The sequence below is a fragment of the Rhipicephalus sanguineus genome, chromosome 1 (genome assembly GCF_013339695.2).
Source record: "Rhipicephalus sanguineus isolate Rsan-2018 chromosome 1, BIME_Rsan_1.4, whole genome shotgun sequence".
Lineage (NCBI taxonomy): Eukaryota > Metazoa > Arthropoda > Arachnida > Ixodida > Ixodidae > Rhipicephalus > Rhipicephalus sanguineus.
This window is the reverse complement of record NC_051176.1, coordinates 245,485,571-245,506,149: the sequence shown is the minus strand read 5'-3', so window position 1 is coordinate 245,506,149 and position 20,579 is coordinate 245,485,571. Positions and strand designations below refer to the sequence as shown.

The 20,579-nt window shown below is 45.2% G+C and overlaps 1 protein-coding gene across 2 annotated transcripts in view; it reads right to left on the bottom strand.

Moving 5' to 3' along the window:
- Positions 1-2,426: 2,426 nt before the first annotated feature.
- The window catches only part of LOC119375966 (ubiquitin carboxyl-terminal hydrolase 10), an 86,768-nt gene continuing 68,615 nt past the window's right edge, over positions 2,427-20,579 (bottom strand). For both annotated transcript variants that reach the window (XM_049410845.1, XM_037645993.2), the window contains exons 11-16: positions 19,018-19,230; positions 14,530-14,652; positions 7,459-7,548; positions 4,999-5,143; positions 4,880-4,939; positions 2,427-4,806 (exon numbers count right to left, since the gene is read on the bottom strand). In XM_049410845.1, coding sequence (XP_049266802.1) covers positions 4,604-4,806; positions 4,880-4,939; positions 4,999-5,143; positions 7,459-7,548; positions 14,530-14,652; positions 19,018-19,230 — 834 coding nt within the window. In that variant the 3' untranslated portion in view covers positions 2,427-4,603. The remainder of the gene's footprint in view (positions 4,807-4,879; positions 4,940-4,998; positions 5,144-7,458; positions 7,549-14,529; positions 14,653-19,017; positions 19,231-20,579) is intronic.

Genomic DNA, 20,579 nt, shown 5'->3' with positions numbered 1-20,579 from the left:
GTGCACTTGCGAGGAACCCACTACGCTATAAATCATTGTAATTTTTGAGAAGTAGGGAAGCAGGCACTATGCCTTTTTCGTCATTCTACGGAGAGCCGTGGTACCTGCTAAACGCATGTAAGGCATTATGCGCACTTTGTTGATGCTGTGCCTGATGACGAAGAATTATGGCGGAGCCCTTTGTAATGGGTTGGAAGCATTTAACAACCTACTCGTTGCGCAATTCGCAATGTGTGATGCCTGGTTACAGAATTCGCGTTGTGCGACGCTTGGTGCTTATTTTACTCTTCTACCACGCTACATTGCATATGTTAATGTGGTTCCTTCCCGACATGAAGCCTGTATAGGCCCTTTTTGCAAAGCAGTTTCAAGCACCGGCATGGCTCGAGGTTGAATACTGGGCTCCCACGCAGAGGGCCTAGGTTCGAACCTCGGTCCATCCTGGAATTTTTTTCTTATTTCGAGCGATAGTGGTTACGGACACCGGCGCCAAAAACAGTCGCTGAAATGATGTTACATAAACCAAGAGATGCCGTCATGCGACATGCACGTCGACATAGACATGCGGTGAACCAATAGACACGCGACACGCCGCGGCCTCGCCTGCACAATCTGTCTGCTCCGCGCTGCTCTTGCTTCCGCTCAAAGCACCTTGCTCAGTAATTTCAAGTCAAGAATGGCGTGCTTTCCATCAGCATGACATAGCATTCTTGAAAGGAAAGTGGACAGCACCGAGTTTTCATGAACCGTAACGCAAGCAAACCAGATGACTGTCGGTTGTGGCAGAGACGACTCCACAAGGGGTGCCAACTCTTAAAGGGGCACTAAAGGCAAATATTAAGTCGACGCTGATTGTTGAAATAGCGGTCCAGAAACCTTGTAGTGCTGCTTTTGTGCCAAGGAAGTGCTTATTTTGAAATGAAATAACGTTTTTAGTAGTCCGCATCGCGTTAGCGCGCTTCAAATCTCCCGCCTGAAAATACGACTTTCATACGTCACTGCTGCCGTGCCCAACGTTGCCCGCTTTTACTGCGCGGCCGCCGACACTAGTAGCAGCCGAGCGGAAGTAGCGGGACCCACAGTAGCAACAACGGGCGCTGCGGCAAAGACTTGCTCGGATGGGCACATTCAAAGCCTTCACCAAGTTGCGGTTGGTCTCGTAATCCTCAGTACGAAAGTGCAGCGAGCACACACGCAGAGGTTTTGACTGTTTAGGACACTGGCATGACACTAAGCCACTTCGAGCGTAAGGGTTCATTCCGCGGCACCCAGACACACCGGTTTCCTTGCTGCAGCACTGGCGTTGTGCACCATTCGGGCATCCGGCAATATCACACGCATGCGGCATTTTGTCGAACTTTCCGTCAGAGCGACTTTGCAAATCAGTTCTGCGGAATCCCGCAAGGTGGCGGAAGGGTTAAGAAAGGGAAAATAGACAACCACCCTTTTGCAGCACGAAGCCACAAGGAAATCCATACGGATTTCTCAGAAATAAAGCCTCTTAGTTGCCGAAAAATTCGTCCTGGTCCGGGGAGCGACTTTCACGAGCGCGCAAAACACGCACGGCAGTACGCGAACCCGAAACTACCACCGAGACGGGCAAGGCGCAGTTCGGCGAAAACGGAACCTTTGAACCACGCGCGCCGTTCCCCATGGCAACGCCACGGAGGTTTTGTTTTCCATGAATCAAGCGGAAACGAACAGATTTTATTACGTCTTTTGATGCTCGGAATGTTTTTTTTACTGCTGCTAGTTTGATTACTAGTGATTTATTGTAGGCCGACTTCCATACATCATCAGGATCACTTCGAAAATGTCCCACTCGTGGCGCTCATGTGATACATTTAGCTTAATTTCTCGGTAAGTGGGGCACTGCTGTTGATAATATTGCTGTTTTAGAAGTTGTCATATATTGGGCTTTCACTCTGACATAAATTGTTATTTGCCTTTAGTGTCCCTTTAAGAGCATTTACACGGCTTCAAACAGCGCCTAGGGAAATTCCCTGGCCATCCGCGAGAGCAGGGTAAAGCTAGAAGGGAGCCTTGTGTAACGAATGGTGCGGAGAGGAGGTCCGCATGATAACCATCCTGGAAAAGTTGGTCTCGCACTCATTCTGGAATGTTCGGAAATAGCCAAGCCAAAACCAGAATGACTGCTAAAACGGATGCCACGAGCCCCGCTGTTTAATCAGTTCTGGCAGGTTGACATTTAACCACGCGAAGAGTGGCCTGGCAGTGTACAGGGCTCCCACAACAGCAGAAAGCATTTTGTTGGTTCTCGAGAAAAGGACCGGGAGAAGCAATGACATTTTTTTTTTATTCAAAGCGCGATGTGTTGCACTTCAATGTTATTTTGCCCTATATGAAAGAAAATCCCATCACGGGCAATATCCTCAAGCACTCCTGGCAGGTTTGCAGTTTTATTAAAAAAGTAACCCACTGCAAATCACACTTTCAATTAACATAAAAACAGCCCTACATATTCCAGGATTTCAAGTAGTAACAAGTTTAAAACATTCTAAAAATCTGCCACCAGTTTTTTTTTTAAGTGAAACTACTATGTACACAGTATTAGAAATATATAGTCCTCTAATTGAGGTACTTCTTGCGTATTAAATTTGCCAACAACACACAGTTCTTGTACATCTTGCACTCACGACAGACATTCCTCAATTAACTTATTGGGTAAACAAGGTGACTGCATGCGCAATTGGAACAACCTACATATCTTTACAAGAGGGACAATGCATGCCACTTGCTTCAGTGTGTATGTACAGTTATGAAAATTTTCGTAGCAACACCCATTATGCTCATCTACAAGGGAACAACTCAGCCAACTAAACTGTTTTCAGCAAAGCTAATGCAAACTGACTAGCTCTAATAATGTAGCAAGGCACTGTTCCTGACTTAAGCGATCAGTGTGAGAATACAGAGCAACAAATCCACAGGGCAGCTATGCATAGTAGGTCCAGGCTCGCAACGTAAATTAAGTCATTGTCACATGCACGACTGTTGCACTTTGCACCAGCAAAAGAATTTACAATACAATCCACAACTTTATACGATTCATCAGTAAATATGTAAGCATAATGCTCCGTGCGTGTTCTTAGTCCTGAGAACACTCATCAAGTGCAGTGACTCTTCACTATACAGAACCCACACAATGCGAGCCGAGCTTTCACTACTGAAGCTGACCTCACAGTTACATTTTTGCACACTAAGCAAAGTGAAAAGATTTACAGTGCAAATAAATGAAGTGCACCTAGAAAAGAAATTGTTACAGAACCTTCCAAAAGACAAGAAAATGAGCAAGATTCAGAATATACATGGCATATAAACTTGATTTGATGGTTGCTTTAGGTGTCACCCAGCTGCCCAAGACACATTAACGTTAGAAGTTTTTTTGTTACCCTTTAAGCATTTGCATCTTCTCTAAAGGAGTTATAGGCAGAGATGCTGCAGCATGCATCTCAGCATGAAAGTAGGTCATCACCATCCATGCAAAATGTGGCTGCTTTTAAATATTGTTTGACATATCTGAGCATTATATATACTTATATATGGCAATAAGCAGATTCTTATACCAATATCTCTATCCTTCAAGTTATTGAAGCAATGCTTTCAGATGAAAACATTAATTTAGTTATAATTAAGCTGTTCAACAGCTACAAAAATGAAAGACAGCAGTAATTACACTGGATAACAAATTTAAAATTAGTGCAGTGAAGTGCAACACCAGTGAAGTTTCAATAATATATTCCAAAGCACAAGGACCAAGGGAAGGTATACAGGGGAACAGGACTGAGATGTCATGGAGGCATTAAGGAATTCTACATGATGCCTACACAGGCCACCCATATCTGTTCGAGGGAGTGAAGGGGGAAAGTGTCTGCATTTTAGACTGTGGTTGCATACGATCACAGTAGCATGCAGAACTACCTATGACACATGAGGCACTTATGTGAGTGTCTTCGTCTTGGCCTACCAACTCCATGGAAAGCGCACCAACATAACTTTATTTTTAATAAGAGAGTCTGCATGTGGCAGCTAGCCTCGCTTGATGCCCTTGCGTAACACTCTTCTATGTACAGATTCACGCACACAACTGCAAAACAGGGTGGTTGCCAGCAGACAGGTATTAGCTGGGGGAGGAAGAGCACCAAGCTGACCCTTCCTCCCCCAGCACCCAAAGCATGAAAAGCACTCGGGTGAAATGAGTGCAAGGAGAGAAGGCCCATAATAAATAGCTGTGCACATACAAACTGACAAAACCAGAATAACACATTGTCAGCAAAAAGAAACGCACTGAGTGCTGCAGCTTGCAAACAAAAAAACAAGAACGAGCAAATGATAATTTGCAGTAAACTACATGCAAAGTGACACATACAGCACAAAGACTGTGTAGGGTAGTACCAGAGTTAGCACAAAGGGAGAGAAATCACAACAATAAAAAAAAAAAAAAAGAAATGGGATGAGGCACCCAATGTAAGGGAGCCTGAATTTAGTAGTATGCACAAAAGGACCCTTGCACACGCTGGCCCACCACTTGTTGGCAATTCCTTGCCCAGTCCGCCTTGAATGTCCTATTAAACTGGTTTCGTGTCTACCTAGCCTGATGTTCAGTGTCCGCACGTCGATAGAAGAGTAGATAGGGCACAAGAGACGAGTTCTCAAAACGCAGCAGGTCGCCTTGGGCAACGGGAGTCACATTGTCGTCATCACAGTGAAACCATTTGCGTCCTGCTGGGTGGAAGGCATCAGTCACATAATGACCTTTGTCTGTGCGCTCTCCACTATGGCTCAATACTGAAACGAAACAAGGAACTGATTGATGCACTGACCAATCACTAGTGCAAAAAGCACAATAATTTTACTTTACCTGCAAACAGAATATAGCAGCGCTGCTTATTTGACCACCTTTCACTGGATGGCACCAATTCTGAAAACAGCACGCATAGGTCAGACAATGCAAATGCATGGCATTTTCACAGTACTTACTGCGGTCAAGCTGAAGCTGATGAGGTATTTGTATGGCATTCATAAGCTTCTTGCAACCACCATTCTTGTCATACACAAAACGTTTTAGATGAAGAATAAGCACCAGCGGTAATTTTTCCAATGTAGTTCTACGCAAAGCATCCACCTGAAAAGAAACATAATTACAGCACTTGCATTACAATCACTGGGACCAAAAATAAGTTATCAGATAGCTTTTAGGCCATCATTAAAACCAATTAAACCATCACTGCTGTGGAGACAGCACTGCATGAGACAGCTCTAAGATACAATGCCGGCTGTTACAGGGCCACCCAAGAGCTAGCTTCATCAGTGGGGCTAACACCTGGCCATTCAACGGGCAGCTGAGAAAGATTCTTTGCGCTTGAAAAAGGCTAAGAAACGATCACTAGAGAAGATGGAAAGGTGGCAAAGAGAGGGCCAAAGAACGCCTTCAATTACACTGCAGGATCATTTTAGAACTACATATGTGCTCAAAACTCTCAAACGTCGTTTTCTCAAAATGACTTTTTTTGGCTAGTGAGGCTGCTTGTTCCAGCCATATCATATCTCTTGAACCACTCATCGGATTTCCAGAAGTCTTTTTTTTATGTACTTGAATAAATTTATGAGGATGAGACAAGCACATTTTTTTCAATATATTGTGTCTGTTATTTATGATACTTAATCAAAATTTGATTGATAATATCTTATCACAAACACTAAATTCGATGGTCTGCTAAAACTTTTCAGCAAGGAAATGAAAAAAAGAGGGCTCTGTCTCCCCCTGAGGTATCAATCTGGGAATCATCATAGTTAATTTCACAGTTCCTGCACTTTTTGAAAGTTCTCCAGGTCTGGAACAAGAGAACCATGTGCACTATTCTGACATACCACCGTAACTTGAGAACCAGTGAATATAACTTCATGAAATTTTGTAGTTCTTCTAATGCTTTTGTTACAAGTGTATCCTGAAAATTTCATTAAGATATTTCAATAAACAAAAATGTTGGTATCTGATGGCATACCTGCCAACTCTCCCGATTTCCGACCTGTCTTCCCGACTGTACGATCGGGGCCATAAATATGCCGATAACCTGCTTCAACCCAATTTCAGAAAAAAAAAAAAAGGAAAGAAAACTACAGCGCCGGTATGATCTCGAGTATAATCGCGAGACCACTGCCGCGGCAGCCCGTCGTGCCCCCGGTAACTATGTAGCACGCAAGGACTGCTGGCGCTGCCGCGCTATGGTTGTTCTGAAGTATGGCCAAGCTCTGCTAGTACCTGGTGCTCAGTGCTGTTGTACTGCGTCAGGTTGACTGATGGATAGTAGCGAAACCCAGATAGCGCATTTTGAAGCAGTTTCAATTAGCTAAGCACCAAGCGACATCTGCCAAGGCGTCTAGATTGCGAAGCACGTAAAAGAGAAAGCATGCACTGGCCAGGCTGCCGGTGAATATGGAACTGATGGTATGGATCGGTAAGTACGGTGGTGGAGCGTTCAGTGGAAGGCAAGCGATCCACTCATATCCATAGAGTTCCAAATAGCAAGGGCTTTACTACGCCGCGTGCCGCCTCATACGAATATGGAAACAAGCAAAACAAGCAGACGACCATTCATCGAGATGAGAAGTACTAAGAGGGCTTACTTCGGTGTTTCCGAAGTGAGATAAATTTATATCTGTTGTTTATTGAATTTGAAACTACCAATATAAACATTACAGAGTATGCGTTCACGACCATGAAATCAGCCATTGGCCGTGTCCGTTTCATGCCGGGGAGAGAGAGAGGTATTCTCAGCTGCCCGTGAAATGAAAGTGCAAATTCCGTGTGCTGTGAAATGCAATATTTGTCCTCCATGTTCACCCTACTAATCTGAAGTGAATTCAGAGTATGTTCAAAAAGTGTTGCAGGTCCCCTTTAAAGTGACCATTGGAGATGAGGATAATTTTGTTGACCCAGCACAGGCGTCACCCAAAACAATTTTTTTGGGGTGACGCCTGTCAGCCTTCCTGAAGCCGGCAGTAATAGTAGACATGGAAACTGCAGCACAGGCTCATGAATCCACTTGACCACCTCGCCAAACGAAGTGTATTTTATGTGCCCAGGAGGGGTGTAGGTGTGCACTATCCATTATACAGGCCTCTCAGAGGCACCATAAACAGATTTAAAGCCCCGGTTGAGACTGGGAATGGACATGAAGTTCTAAAAGGTTACCCACATGTTGCTTCTGAACCTTTTCAGTTTACCATGGGTGATACCCATATTGAAGAACACATACCTAAGAGCTGCTGATAACGAGCCATAAAACCCTCTTTCAATAAGCAGCAATGGAAACAACACAAATGCAAGACGAAAAATTCATTTTTCTGAACACTCAAGATAATCTACTTCGATCCACAAGTTATGAGTTAAGTTGAAAGACTGACAGAAAGCAAATGCACTGTTAAATGTACACATACCTTTTTGTTGCTTTTGCTGCTGTGGTAATTCTGCACCTTCTCCTCAGCAGCTAGGTGCAGCAATGCATCTTCCACAGTCTTAACTCCATCCTGCGATAATACAAAACGAGTAAAGCATACGTCACGATTACAGCAAAAAATACCATAAAGCAATAGAGTCCCTTATAAACAGTAAAATGGCATAATGTACCTGCTGGGAAAGTGGCATAACTACACAATAAAAAGGCAATACACAGCCACCACCAAGTACCACTAGTAACAGGATACGCCACTATAGCTTACCACATTTACTCTAACCTAACATGCACCTTTTTCACGAAAAAATGAATCAAAGAATTGTCAGCATGTTACGAGTATGAAACCAAAATTACGTTCACGGCATCGGCAACAGACTTCCATCAGAGGGGTCAGATCTAGTATGATTGCCATCATAAAATGGCAAAGCACACATTGTTGTGGGTTTGCGTAGGTTTATTTCAAGCTTGATTGCTACCAGTGGCATCGCATCTGTTCCCAATGTAGTGCAAATGGTACCGTATTTACTCAAATCTAACGCGCACCTTTTTCCCGGAAAAACGAGTCCAAAAATCGCATGCGCGTTAGAATCGAGTACTGAAAAAAAAAAAAAAAAAGAAATTCGGTTATCGTATTCCCATCGACATTTCAAAATGGCCGCATCCTACGATTTCTGCCATTTTTTCAGTTCGTACGTGTGCTGAGGAGATTGTCATCCCGTTCTGCGTTCGCATCGACGGCATGGAAGTGCCGACTTCAAATACTCGACGAGTGTACCACGATGCCGCATTTAAAAGAATAGTTATTACATGTGCAGAGAGACGGACGGAAATCGGGCCGCACCGCGGTCGTTCGGATATAGTTCGGAGTTCCCGAAACGTGCGTGCGAGACTGGCGTAAACAGAAGCAGAAGATTTTTTACAGCAAAGCTTCACGAAAAGGTTTCAGTGGACCAAAGCAGGGCCGGTTTCCCGAAATCGAGGAGCGTTGACAGCGACAAGGAGTTGTCCGACAGCGACGAGGACTGATCCATTACGAGACTCGTATCGCCACCGTAGTGGTGACAGTTTTAGCGGCAAGGCCCGCTTTTTGACTGTGTTTTACTTTTTTGAAACTTTAGTTCTTTAAAACCCAAATACTTGTTCTTCTGAATGTGCGAAGTTTGACTCCTACGGACTTTTTTTGTTCTTTTCTCTCACGAAAAATGGGTGCGCGTTACAATCGATGTATTACTTTTCTTTTTTTGGTCGCGGAAAACGGGTGCGCGTTACAATCGAGGGCGCGGTAGAATCGAGTAAATACGGTGATGCAAAGCTTTCATTATGGAAGCTCATGTCAAAGGAAAGTTACTTTGTGTAGTAACTTTGTAGTAACGCAAGTTCTGCAGCACAGTACAAGGCTGCATAGTGGCAGTGTTGGCATCTTCACGATGGCTTGGGTCCGCTTCCTTGGCAACGGCGACGTCAGCATTGGTGCAGTCTGAAACAACTTGTACGTGGTTATCCCACGTACAAGTTAGCCCCAGAGGAGATGGTGCCCAGGAGCGCTACAACTCGTGAAATTTACCATCGACGCACCTTATGCCTTTGAGTGGGGTGACGACACACCCAAAGTTGTAACCTGGTACCACAAAGAATACTTTATGAAAACAGTTCTCGGTGGTGCTTTGCTTAACGTCATTACAAGCACCAGTCATCATTTGTATCACACCGAGAAGGTGAATTTTTATAAAAGTTCAACCCACAGCCGAAGGCCGATCAGGAGCCATGCGAGAAGTACACAAGTCGGTAACACTGCAAGAGAGAACCATACTACACAAACATAAAGGAACAAGGACCCTTAGTTGATCTGGTTACATGCTCTTTGTTGCAGCAAGGTGCATTTGCATTTGGGTCCATGAAAATTGGGTGCACGTTAGATTAGAGAGAATATGGTACGAGGTTAGCAAATTCATCGGGCTTCATGAAGTTGCGGTAGAGCACTTGTTGCAACTTTTTAACCTTTAGTGTGTTTCAAATGGGTACTTAAGGGGGGGACATGGGTCTTTATAGACAAAAAGAATAATTGAAAAATAGATTTGTAGAAAAAAGCATTTTTTGAATCCATATCTATTACTCTCCCTATTTGCCAAGTTTCCTGCCTGTTAGGTTAATATTTTAGCTGCAATATCAATTTAAAAACATATAGGACACCTGATTTTTTTGCCTGTGTTGACGCTAAAACATATTCAATGATGCCATGCTTACGTGCCACTGCCTTATGAGTCTACTAATTATAGCCAAATAATGTTTTGAGAGTGTGGGTATGAACACATATCTGTGACTCTCCACAACAAAATGTCACCATTTGTTTTCTTGATCTTCCTCAAAATGCTAATTTTGCACAGCCAGCAAGACATTTACTGCGATATATCAGTGGCTATCATAAATAGAAGAGCAATCCTCTTTGCAACATGAAGTTAAGGGGTTGGAGCACACAACACAGCAAGCAGATTTTAATTATTTAAAATCTGCAGCAAACGGTAGTTCCGTTTTCAATCCGTCTGCGCTGGCCGCGCACGTGCCTTCAAATCTACGTCGTTTGTTGCTATCTGTGCACTTTTGTCCGCGGCGTTTGCGGGAGGCAGCGTCGCTTGGACTAGGTGGACGTTGAACGCGCGTGCACTTTCGGAATTCCGTCAGTTTCGTCGTCGCCTTACATGATAGTGTCAAGAGCGACCGTGGTTTCGCCCACAACGGTTGTGCATGGTAAACGATAACCACAGTTCTGACAGCGTGCGCGCTGGCCGCGCGCGTACTTCCAAAGCTAACAACATTCTGCTCTCGGCCGACGCTCGACGAATTCGGTATCAAAGTTTGTATCACCCGCCGCGACGCGGAAAAGTGTTCGGAACATCCAAATTTCGGCCCATTCGACACAGTGGAATTCGGCTGGGGAATTTCACATTCATATCAGCCGGCAGGGGCGTAGCCAAGGGGGGGGGGGGGGGGTTCAACCCCCCCCCCCCCCGAAATTTTTCAATTTTGCTTGCGTATATATACACGCACACATACAAACGCACGCACGAACATACATGACGTATGGTTGAACCCCCCCCGAAAAAAATTTCTGGCTACGCCCCTGTCAGCCGGTTACGTTTACATTGACAGTGGTATAACACTGGTTCGAGTAGCGGAACTTAAAAAAGGGGGCAAAAGTAAGGCATGGATGTCGCTGTATTAACTGAAATTTTACTTCTATGTTGCTAGATAATGTTGCTACGGCGGTGCGGTCACACCAGCTCGCGGCGAGCCGCTCCTTCCAAGGTGCATTTTTGGAGGGTCACACCAATTTACAGCAGTCTGGAGAGGGTTATGTCGGCCCCCAAAAGCCTGAGCAAGCCAAACCAGCGCTTAACGAGCCTTCCCATCAACCTGCGTCCGGTCAGGTCCCCCAGAAAGCGCCAGGCGGCGTGCCGCGAAAAATGATTCCCCTCGCGGCACGAAAATTTTGCCGCGCGGCAGCTTTGGAGTGTCGCGTTTTGCCGCCGGCGGCGCGCTGCGTACGTTTTTACGCTAGTGTGCTTATAGTTTGGCGCAATTTTGGCGCAGAACAGCGGAGATGTAGCAGGATGTAGCAGGTTTCACGTCTTGGCGCAGTTTGGCGCAATTGGCGCAGCTATCACATCACTGCATGTTCGGTTTGTGCAGTTCAGCCAGCCATTTGCTGTAGTTTTCTGCACTGTTCGATGACCTTCGTGCTAGCTTGTTTCTTGCACGGCGTTCGCGTTTTGGCAAGATGGGCAAGTACCTGAATAGCTACACTGCTGGCTATAAGTTGAAGGTGATCTAGTATGCTCTCGAGCATGGGAAACGTGCCACCGGCAGAAAATTCGACGTTGACGAGAAGTGTGTTCGACATTGGTGTGCTCAAAAAGAAGCCTTGCGAAACACCAACAGCACTAAGCGCGCTTTCCGAGAAGAGCAGTGCAAGTTTCCCGATTTGGAAGAAGACTTGCTCCGCTATGTGACTGAAGTGCGGAATGATGGTCTTGCACTCACAACGGACATGCCAACGTTACTAGAACAAACTCAGTTTCAAAGCTCCGTATCTCCGCCAGCGGAGGAGGGTGGTCCGAACGGCGGTCGCGAGAACTAGCGGCGCTGCAGTTCCGTCTTGCGCCACTATTGGCGCGTCGTCTGCTGCCACGGCATAACGCTGCAGTCCGCCGCGCAGTTGCTCGCGGCAACTGCGCGGCAACTTTCTTATTGTACTAGTTAGGTGGATACTGAGGTGGATATGCATAAGGTCGTCTGTATGCATTGGCCCGCGTGCGTTGTTCATTGATTGGCTAAGACTATGTTCGGTCTATATTGCCACGCCCACTTGTTTTATTTTCATGTATTCGGGTTTGACCAGCAAGGACGGTTATCAACGCTGTCCGCGAAGCAGTGTTCCAGAAGCTTCGCGATTGCAGTAGACCGTTTTGGTAAGATTGCGCGCCGCACGCGAATGTTCCAGCTTTGTCGAGAGATAACGCCGCCACCAGCGATATCGCTGGAAAGTTCGATAGCGCCTGTATAAAAGCCGACGCCCTTGACTGCTTGTCAGTTGATCGACGCTCTGTTCGCCGCTATCAGTCTATTGCTGTAGTTTGACTTTGTTTCCCGGCCACAAGTTCGGCCAAGTAAAGAGTTTTATCTCGGACCTGCTGACTGCTGCCTTCGTCGACGTCACGACCCTGTGACAATATTTGAGCTGTCTACGTTGCGCTTAACTTCCAAGCATAGGAGTTTTTAAGCGAATGAGGGTTTTCAGCGTAATTTTTATAACTACCACCACAATTTTAGCCGCTGCTGTCTTATTTAGACCAAGAACAACCAAACACGTTTGTAAAAGCCTTTATAGTATACAGAGAAGTGTACTTACTCGAGATACAAAACGTTCTAGAAAAACAGTACTCGTGTTGTCTACAATTTATTGAAGAAAACTTTCCCGAAAAACATCACCAATGCTTTGCAATGTTTACAAGACACGCTTTCGTGACGGTTAAAGGGATACTGACCCGAAATCGGAAAATTTTACGAGAACTCGGTAAATGAAATCTCAGTGTGCGATTATATCGAATAGATGTCGTCTCTGACTCTGAGCAATTTTTTCGGCGGATAGTTGTATTTTCGGTGTCTCATCTTTATACGTCGCATCCTTCTACGGTGCCTTAAACAAATCGAACAGATCGGCCGTGATGTGAGCACCGAGCAGTTATTCGCGCGTACTCTGTCGCTAGAAGAGTCGTCAGTATTCAACTTCAGTTTTTCAACTTCACCGAGCAGATGTTTCATGCCCGCAGCACTTCTTACACTGTACGACAGCCGTTCGCGTTTCGTGCTGTAGCCGTTCACAAAGCAGTTAAACTGCTCGTCAACTACAATTATCTTTTGCACAAGTAAGTCTCCGTTCCCGAAGCAAACTGTGAGATTGGGCTAGTTGGTATTCCATTATTAAACTGCTCAGCGCAAAAAAATTGACACGGTACACATAGGAAAGACGAGGACCAGCGCTGGTCCTCGTCTTTTCTATGTGTACCGTGTCAAATTATTGCGCTGCGCAGCCCGTTCCCGAGCCGGCGAGTGTAAAATATTCCGCACATCTTGTTCGATAGCTCGTCGTAAAATCTCTCGAAAATCCACTGCTTTGAACGCATAGCGACAGATGACAACTGATCGAATGTCAGTGTGATACAACTCTCAGTCTCGGTAGCGTAGGTAATCGCCTGCCTGTCGTTTTGCTGTTATATTTCTGGCGGCTCCTCCAAACTGGGCACCGGGCTTTCGCGGGACGTGTGTTTTGGGGGGGATTTGCGCCTAAACCCCGAACATTTTGGCTTTGAAATGTGGGGTGGAAGTGCTGGGAACAAGCGCGGCACGGCACCGGACGCGAGTTCCCACTTTCCACGTGAGATCAAAACTTCTTGTCCCGCAACGACACGACGATAGTGCTTTACAATGTCGTCACTCTCAAAATGAACGTCACAGACCTTGCCTTTCGCAGTAAGCTTTCTATCTTTGCCATGCAAAGCTTGAATGGCGTGGGGTCTTTTGGAGGTCCGAAGAAGTGTCGTGAAGCGGAGTCGTCGTTGCGGTAGCCGTTCTTGCAGCCCGGCGCAAAACAAGTCTGCATACCGCACCGTGAATCTCTTCGTCCTCGTTACGCTCCGTACATCATGCACGTATCTTCGTACAAGACGCTAAGCCTGGTCAAGAACAGTCGCAAAAATGACGAGCTAACGAAGCGCAGACGACGCTGTAACCCACGTGCGCTCGTACATCGGCGGCGCCGATCACAACAAGCGCCAGCCGCGGGAGCTAGACGTGACTGCAGCGCCACTAGTTCTCGCGACCGCCACGCGGACCGCCTCTCCGGCGGAGCTTTTAAACTGAGTTTGTTCTAGTAACGTTGGGACATGCTGCGTGTGAAGGGACTAGCCTTGGCGACTGTACTTGGGTGGATCCTATCTGCGTGGAGCTCGGTGTCGACGGACATTGTGTCCCGAAGTTTTAAAGTCGCCGGGATATCTAACAGCTTGGATGGCGCGGAAGATGACTGCTTGTGGGGTGACGGCGCTTCGCAGCACACCATCTCATCTCAGACTCCAAGTCTGAGGACTCGCCAAGTGATGACGATTGAGCACGTATGTCGCAAGAGTCGTATACTGCAATAAATGCTCTTCGTTCGCTAACTGGTGCGTTTTTACTTAAAAAAAAAAAAATCGCGTGTATGGGCCGCACCCTGAAAATTGGCCCTCATTTCTTGAGAAAAAAAAAAAAAAAAAAAAAGTGCGGCCCTTACACGCGTTTATACTGTATTAATGGCAATAGGAAAGAACACTATTATCAATGCTAGGCAAGTTGGACAAGCATAGAGGTAGAGTTGACAATAGATATGCTTGAAAGGGATACTGTGAAAGTGAAAATTGATTTAATTAACAGACCACTACTTGAAGTTCATGCCAAAGTGAAAAGTGGCTGGGAGAGAAAAAGAGGGAGGAAAACTATCTGAAGGACACACCCCCTGTACCTGAATGTCCAACTGCAGAGTGAAGAATGGCTGAAGGGAAGCTGACGTCTCTCCATCAGCTGTCACAGAAGAGCGCATTTCACCCCCAAATATGTCCATTAATGGAGATGGTAGATACTCTGCCTGAAAAGTTAGGAAGAAACATTCAACATTCACACAGATTGGCTTGCTGCAAGATTAAACAAACAGGGCAATGATACCACAGGTATTAGTGCACATCATTCCAGCCGAACGAATACAGCTAATACATATTTCACTACACGTACCAGTGACAACTCGTGGCGCCTGATGGTTACAAAAGACTAACTTATCTTATTGCAAGGCAATGAAATTAACGTATACACTTGTGTAAGGGCTACACACCCACCCTCATTGGAGGGAAATATTTTGGCAAAAAAAAAAAAAGTTCGAAACGTCCCACCGAAAAGTGAAATTAGTTCCATTGCTGTTAATGGTGCTAGCTGCTTTTTTGCCATGAGATGTGTGTCTGTGCACACGAACGGTGAGGAACGAAAAAGATGCACTCTGATGCTGTGCATTACGGCAGACGGCAGGAAGCTTCCGCCTTACATTGTCTTTGGGAGGAAAACTCTCCCAAAAGAGAAGTTCCCTCAGGGAAGTATTGGGCGTGCTCAGGAGAAGAGCTGGATCCCTCATTAACTTTTTGTTGACAGGGTAAAAACTGTGTGGGCAAACAGACAGGAAACCTGCTACGACGGAAAGCCCATCTAGTGCCAAATGGCCGTCTAAAGCAGAGTTTTGCCACTGCTATTGGGAATGGATGGCCGCAGGCAATCATGAAAAGAAAGACTCCCGCAGGGCGGCTGAAGAGGGTATTGCTGCAACAAGTGTGTGCTTGGATTTTGAGTGCTTGGTGTGCAGTGTCAGTTGACACCACTGTAAAGGCTTCAAGGTGATGGGAACTTCCAACTTCATGGACGGTACTGAGCACTATCGTCCCTCGGAGGATGTCGACGAGGTGAGCTCTTCCGTGAGCGACAGCGAAATTGTGGTAATAAAAATCGATATAACATGTCGTTTGCATCTTTCTTATTCTCTGCTACAGTTGTGGAAACAGTACGAACCTTTAGCAAGCTGTCATCAGCCTGATTCGTGCAAGGGCTACACCCAGTCTTGGGAGTTACTAGTAACGCTTTACCGGTAACTAGTTACTTTCCGATTTCCTCTCGACCTTTCACCTTTCCACAACACCACTCCCCTCGCAGTTTGGGAGGAGAGGTCGCTAAGACTAAGTTCACGCCTATTTTTTTTTCGACATACCGTAAAAACCGGAATATAGGCAAAAAAAAAAAAAAAAAAAAACGCGATGAAAAGTCGACCCTCGTTTTAATACCGGTCATTGGCAGAAAAAAATTGTGTGTGTGTTGTGTGTGTGTGGGGGGGGGGGGGGCTGTTCACATACAGAAACCGAAAGTGGGCAGGGGGAGCCTTCAGGCCCACACGATCTCGCTGAAGCTTGGGCAGCTTGGTAGGACTTTTTGAGGGCCTAGTTGGTGCATACTGACAAAAATTACTTAGCGCAAGAAAAATGCAGCACACAAGAAAGATACACAAAGGAGAAGCGCTTATGACATACCAGTGTCATGTGGAAAAAGTGACATCAGTCAAACCAGAAGGTGTGCAAATGACCATTTCAGAGAGCATGCCTTGAACGTAAAAAAGAACGAACGCACTTAGCAGATCACGTGAGCTCTGGTGGTTATGAGGCATTGTTTCGCAAGGCAAAGATTCTTGGCAAAAGCAGCAATGAACAAGCCAGTATGTTACTAGAAGGATTTCTCATTAAGAAGAGAAGGGCGGGGTGTGATAGCGAACCTTCCGTCACACTGCACTCGAATGAATTTAGATACCTTGACACGTATACGAGATAGAAAATCATTTTATTTTTATTGACGCATCCGCGCATGTGCAAAAATACTTGTCTTTTGTGCATCTTTCTTGTGTGCTGTTTTTTCTTGCGCTAAGTAATTTTTATCAGTTGGGCAGCTTGGGTTTCACTCCGTACGAATGGAGCAGCCTCGAACGCGTGCAGGTTTGAGATTTCTTGTGAGCGGAGGATTGTCAGATGATGCGCTGGTGGAAAGCGTCCGAGGTGGCGACAATGGTTCGGAGGTCAATTCATCATGAGACTTGCCTTCAGCGACGAAAGTGTTGGATGTCATTGACGTGTTGTGCCATGTCACAGGCTCGCAAGACGATGATGGAGCAGCGTTGTATTCCTTTATGTAGTACGAGTGTTTGGTGTTGCCATCTCTTACAAACAAGCAACAGAACAAAATTATTTTTTTGCAGCTAAATAAATGTTTTGGGTGAGGTCTACCCTAGGTTCCCCCATTGTTTAATTTGTGCATTTCTTTTTGAATTTTCATGCTGAAACAGTATATAATGAAAACATGTTAATAATAAAAAATTTACGGGAATATGTCAATTTTGTTAAATCCAGGTTTAACTGTATATGAGCCTAAAATTTAAGTTTTGCCCGTCACCAAAACGAGCTATGGGACAGCTTAGATAGCTTTTGGAGCCCTTTCTGGAGCGAGGGGATTTTTTTTTTGTTTTGAGCAGGAAAATTGTATTCTAGAGCAGCTAGCAATAAAAAGAGAGAGAAAAAGAATTCTAGTGATGGAATAGCACAACAACAAAGCACAGTTAACTATTTTATGATAGCTAGAAAAAATAATGTTCCACGCCAGAGTTATTCACATATGTTGCAAGCTGAAAAAAAAAAAAAATAATAAATGAAGGAGGAAAAGAACTGAGGGGCTCAAATTTTTTATATTACTGAACTCTGATACCATAGAGAAGGAAATAAACACAGCATGAATATTCTATTTTGACGTCAATGCTTTTGCTGCATTTATCGAACAGTGTGCAAAGAAAAAATACAGGCAGTAATGTCACCAGCCAGACTAACGGCACCTTCTATATTCTAAGTAAGAAAAAAGCACAAAGGAAGGAAGGAAGGAAGGAAAGAGGTGATTGCGTCATGCAGCCGGCCAACACGTGACCTGCGGTCACAATTTGTCCTTCGGTAGACTTGACATCCCACACTGTAGTATATAATAGAAATGACGCACAACTGTCAACTAATGCGTGTCCGAGCTACCCAAGTACCTGGTGTGCCCCAGTTTTGTCCTGTATCGCTTCACGAACAGGAGATAGCAGCGAAATCCAGACTGCACATATTAAAATGTCTTCGGTTAGCTTAACAAGCAATGCCTTCCAAGACATCTAGCTTACAGGGGGCAGAAGAGGTCTAGTATGCGCTGGCCAGCGTACGAGCGGTTTTGCAGACAATATGCATAGGTAAGTACTGTCGCCGAGGGCTCAGTACAGGACAAGTGACCGACTCGGGCACTTAGTGTCTGAATGAGCGTATGTGTTGTATGCAGCGTGCCGCCTCACAAGGAAGAGAAAATGAAACATTAAGCAGAGTGTCGATCGAGAATGGAAAGCGAAAGACAGGATACTTATGCAGTGTTTTTAAAGGCACGGAACATATACAAAGGAACCCCAATTATAAGACTTTGAGAGGACCACGCAAAACTGTTCAATAATCCGGGCATCATATGATTGAAAAACTAACAATACAGGCACTGACACTCAGGCTTGCTTAAAAAACGGGTACAGACCACCTGAATAAGCCCGTGGCACGACTCTGCACTTGTCCAAGGAAGGTAGATTAAATTATTTATAAATCGAGTTTGAAAATTGCCTCTGCGTAAAAATGAAACCGAAACCACGTTGGCAACAGCCACCAGTCAGCCTCCCCTCATTTCTCAGTGCATTTGGACTGCCTTCCCCATGATTAAGCTAGTAAGTGAACAACCAGTGATGCATTTTTATAATCACTAGTTGATCTGAATCACTGATAGTGAGTTGATGTTAAGCTGGGATTTTGCTCACGAATGTTCAGCATACCACAAGTTTTGTTCAAATGAGTTTAGAACATCCATTCATGTTCTACTGCACACAGTTCTGATTCCAGATTATTCTAATACGCCATTTTACTTTGAAACGATCAGTTTACCAAAATCTTACTCCTCAAAAACGAAAAATCAAATAGGGGGTGTCAATGGAGCCAACGCTTCGACAAGTGCTCTTTCCTTCAAGGCAGCAAGGCCCAGTTGCTGCCTTGAACAAAACAAGACCACTTGTTGAAACGCTGGCTTCTGCGACCTCCCCTGTTCAAGTATTTTTCATCTCTTCACACCTCCATCTTTTTCTGAACTTCCCCCTTGTTTGGATTGCTTACAAAAAGGCATATGAAATATTTTACATTTTCAAACTACATATTAAACTCAAAACCTAATTGCATATCTGAAATCAGCACAAAAATATAGGCATGCTCAGCAAGTTTCATCAAAACCAATCAAAATATCTGAAGAAATTTGAAAGTGTCATGTTCCAAATATGCACACACAACAAAAACTAGGAAGTTCCACTATGCTAACTCAAGCTACTTACAGAACGTGTCACTTCATGTCGATTGCGATGGATGACAGTCTTCCAAGCACCTTCATCATCATCATCTTCATCAACATGCTCAACTGGTGGCTGAGCCTCTCCATTGCATTGTCCATTGAGACCATTGCTCACAGAACGCATTGATGACACCATTTCATCATGCAGGCCATTCAACATGAAACTTAGAAATTCCTCTGCGTCCTCCTGCTTCCCCTGCAACGTATCAAAACATCAGACAGCTGTACTACGCAGAGGGAAGTATTCAGGACTGAAGGAATAATTTGAAATGTATCGGAAATAGGTGAAGGCCTCACCAGCGAGGTTTCACGACGGTGGCTAGGATGAGGAATTGCTAAGAGCATGGTGCGCTTCTCTGTGCATGCAGACTGCTAGGGAAGAAGCCGGCAGTGTTACTCTCGATGTTATGGCTACAACCTTGCCGAGGCTGCCAGCCAGTGTGCATGACTGTTCATCTTGGTGCGTGTCATTCCATTCCTAAACTTTATGAATGATGTTAATCTTTCAGGATACGTACTATGAAAATTGGCGTAACCTTTTTCAAGCTTATCTAGCACGTGCCTTCGTGGACTCCGAATAAAGTCACCACCATTGCTTTCAACAATTCCCCATTCTAGCAACTGTAGTTCATTGTGGGACAGTACACAACTTGTAGCTACGTCACACTGCGGAACTCTGGGATACGATTTCGTGGCATGCGCCGCCATTACCAAGCACATGGCAGCAGACGACACCGACTCCAGCTGTGCGGCTCTCGCATTTCCCATCAACGCTGCACATCGGAACGGCGATTTGTGCGATATTTGGCTGCTGCAGGAGAAGTGTAAATCAATAATAATAATAATAATAATAATAAAAAAAACCGAACGCGGGGACGTACTGCTTGCCAAACGTGATCACAAACCTGTGCGACCGCATGGAAGAGCTGTCTGAGAAGTGGAGCACATATATGCGCGCGTAAATGGGAAGGGTCTCAGACGTTGCACGTTTGTGTGTACGGGCGTCACTTCATAACAGGCAAGTTATGCTTCCGAATATCTTTACCTTTTCGCTGACTGTGTCGCCAGGGAATTATGCGCGAGGTTAATTTTTGTTGAAACGTGAAGCAACGAATTGAAAACAGTGATCGTTCCTTGGTTTTCGGGAGGCCCTCTTAGCTCTTCGGTGAAACGAACCCCGACTGCCGCAAAAATATGTTATGGTTTTATGCAGCAATCAGCGACGACATCTGTGCAGTTTGAGTGCCGCTGTAGGTGACTCGTGCGAAGTTGTTTCAACCATTACGTGCGACACCACTGACGACACTGCAGGCTGCAGAATGTCCTGAACAATTTTCGTTTGTCATAAGCGCAAGGCAAATGATCAAAACGCGCACTACGACGAACGATCTGCACACGAACGTAAACACAGCGCGGTCACTGAGATGTATGTGCTCGGTGATGGCGGACGGAAGACAGGAATTGACGTAACTTGCAAGTTATGTATAAGTCAGTATAAAAGTTGCAGCTCGATGCCACTATGTTATGCAGAATTGCATGGTGGCA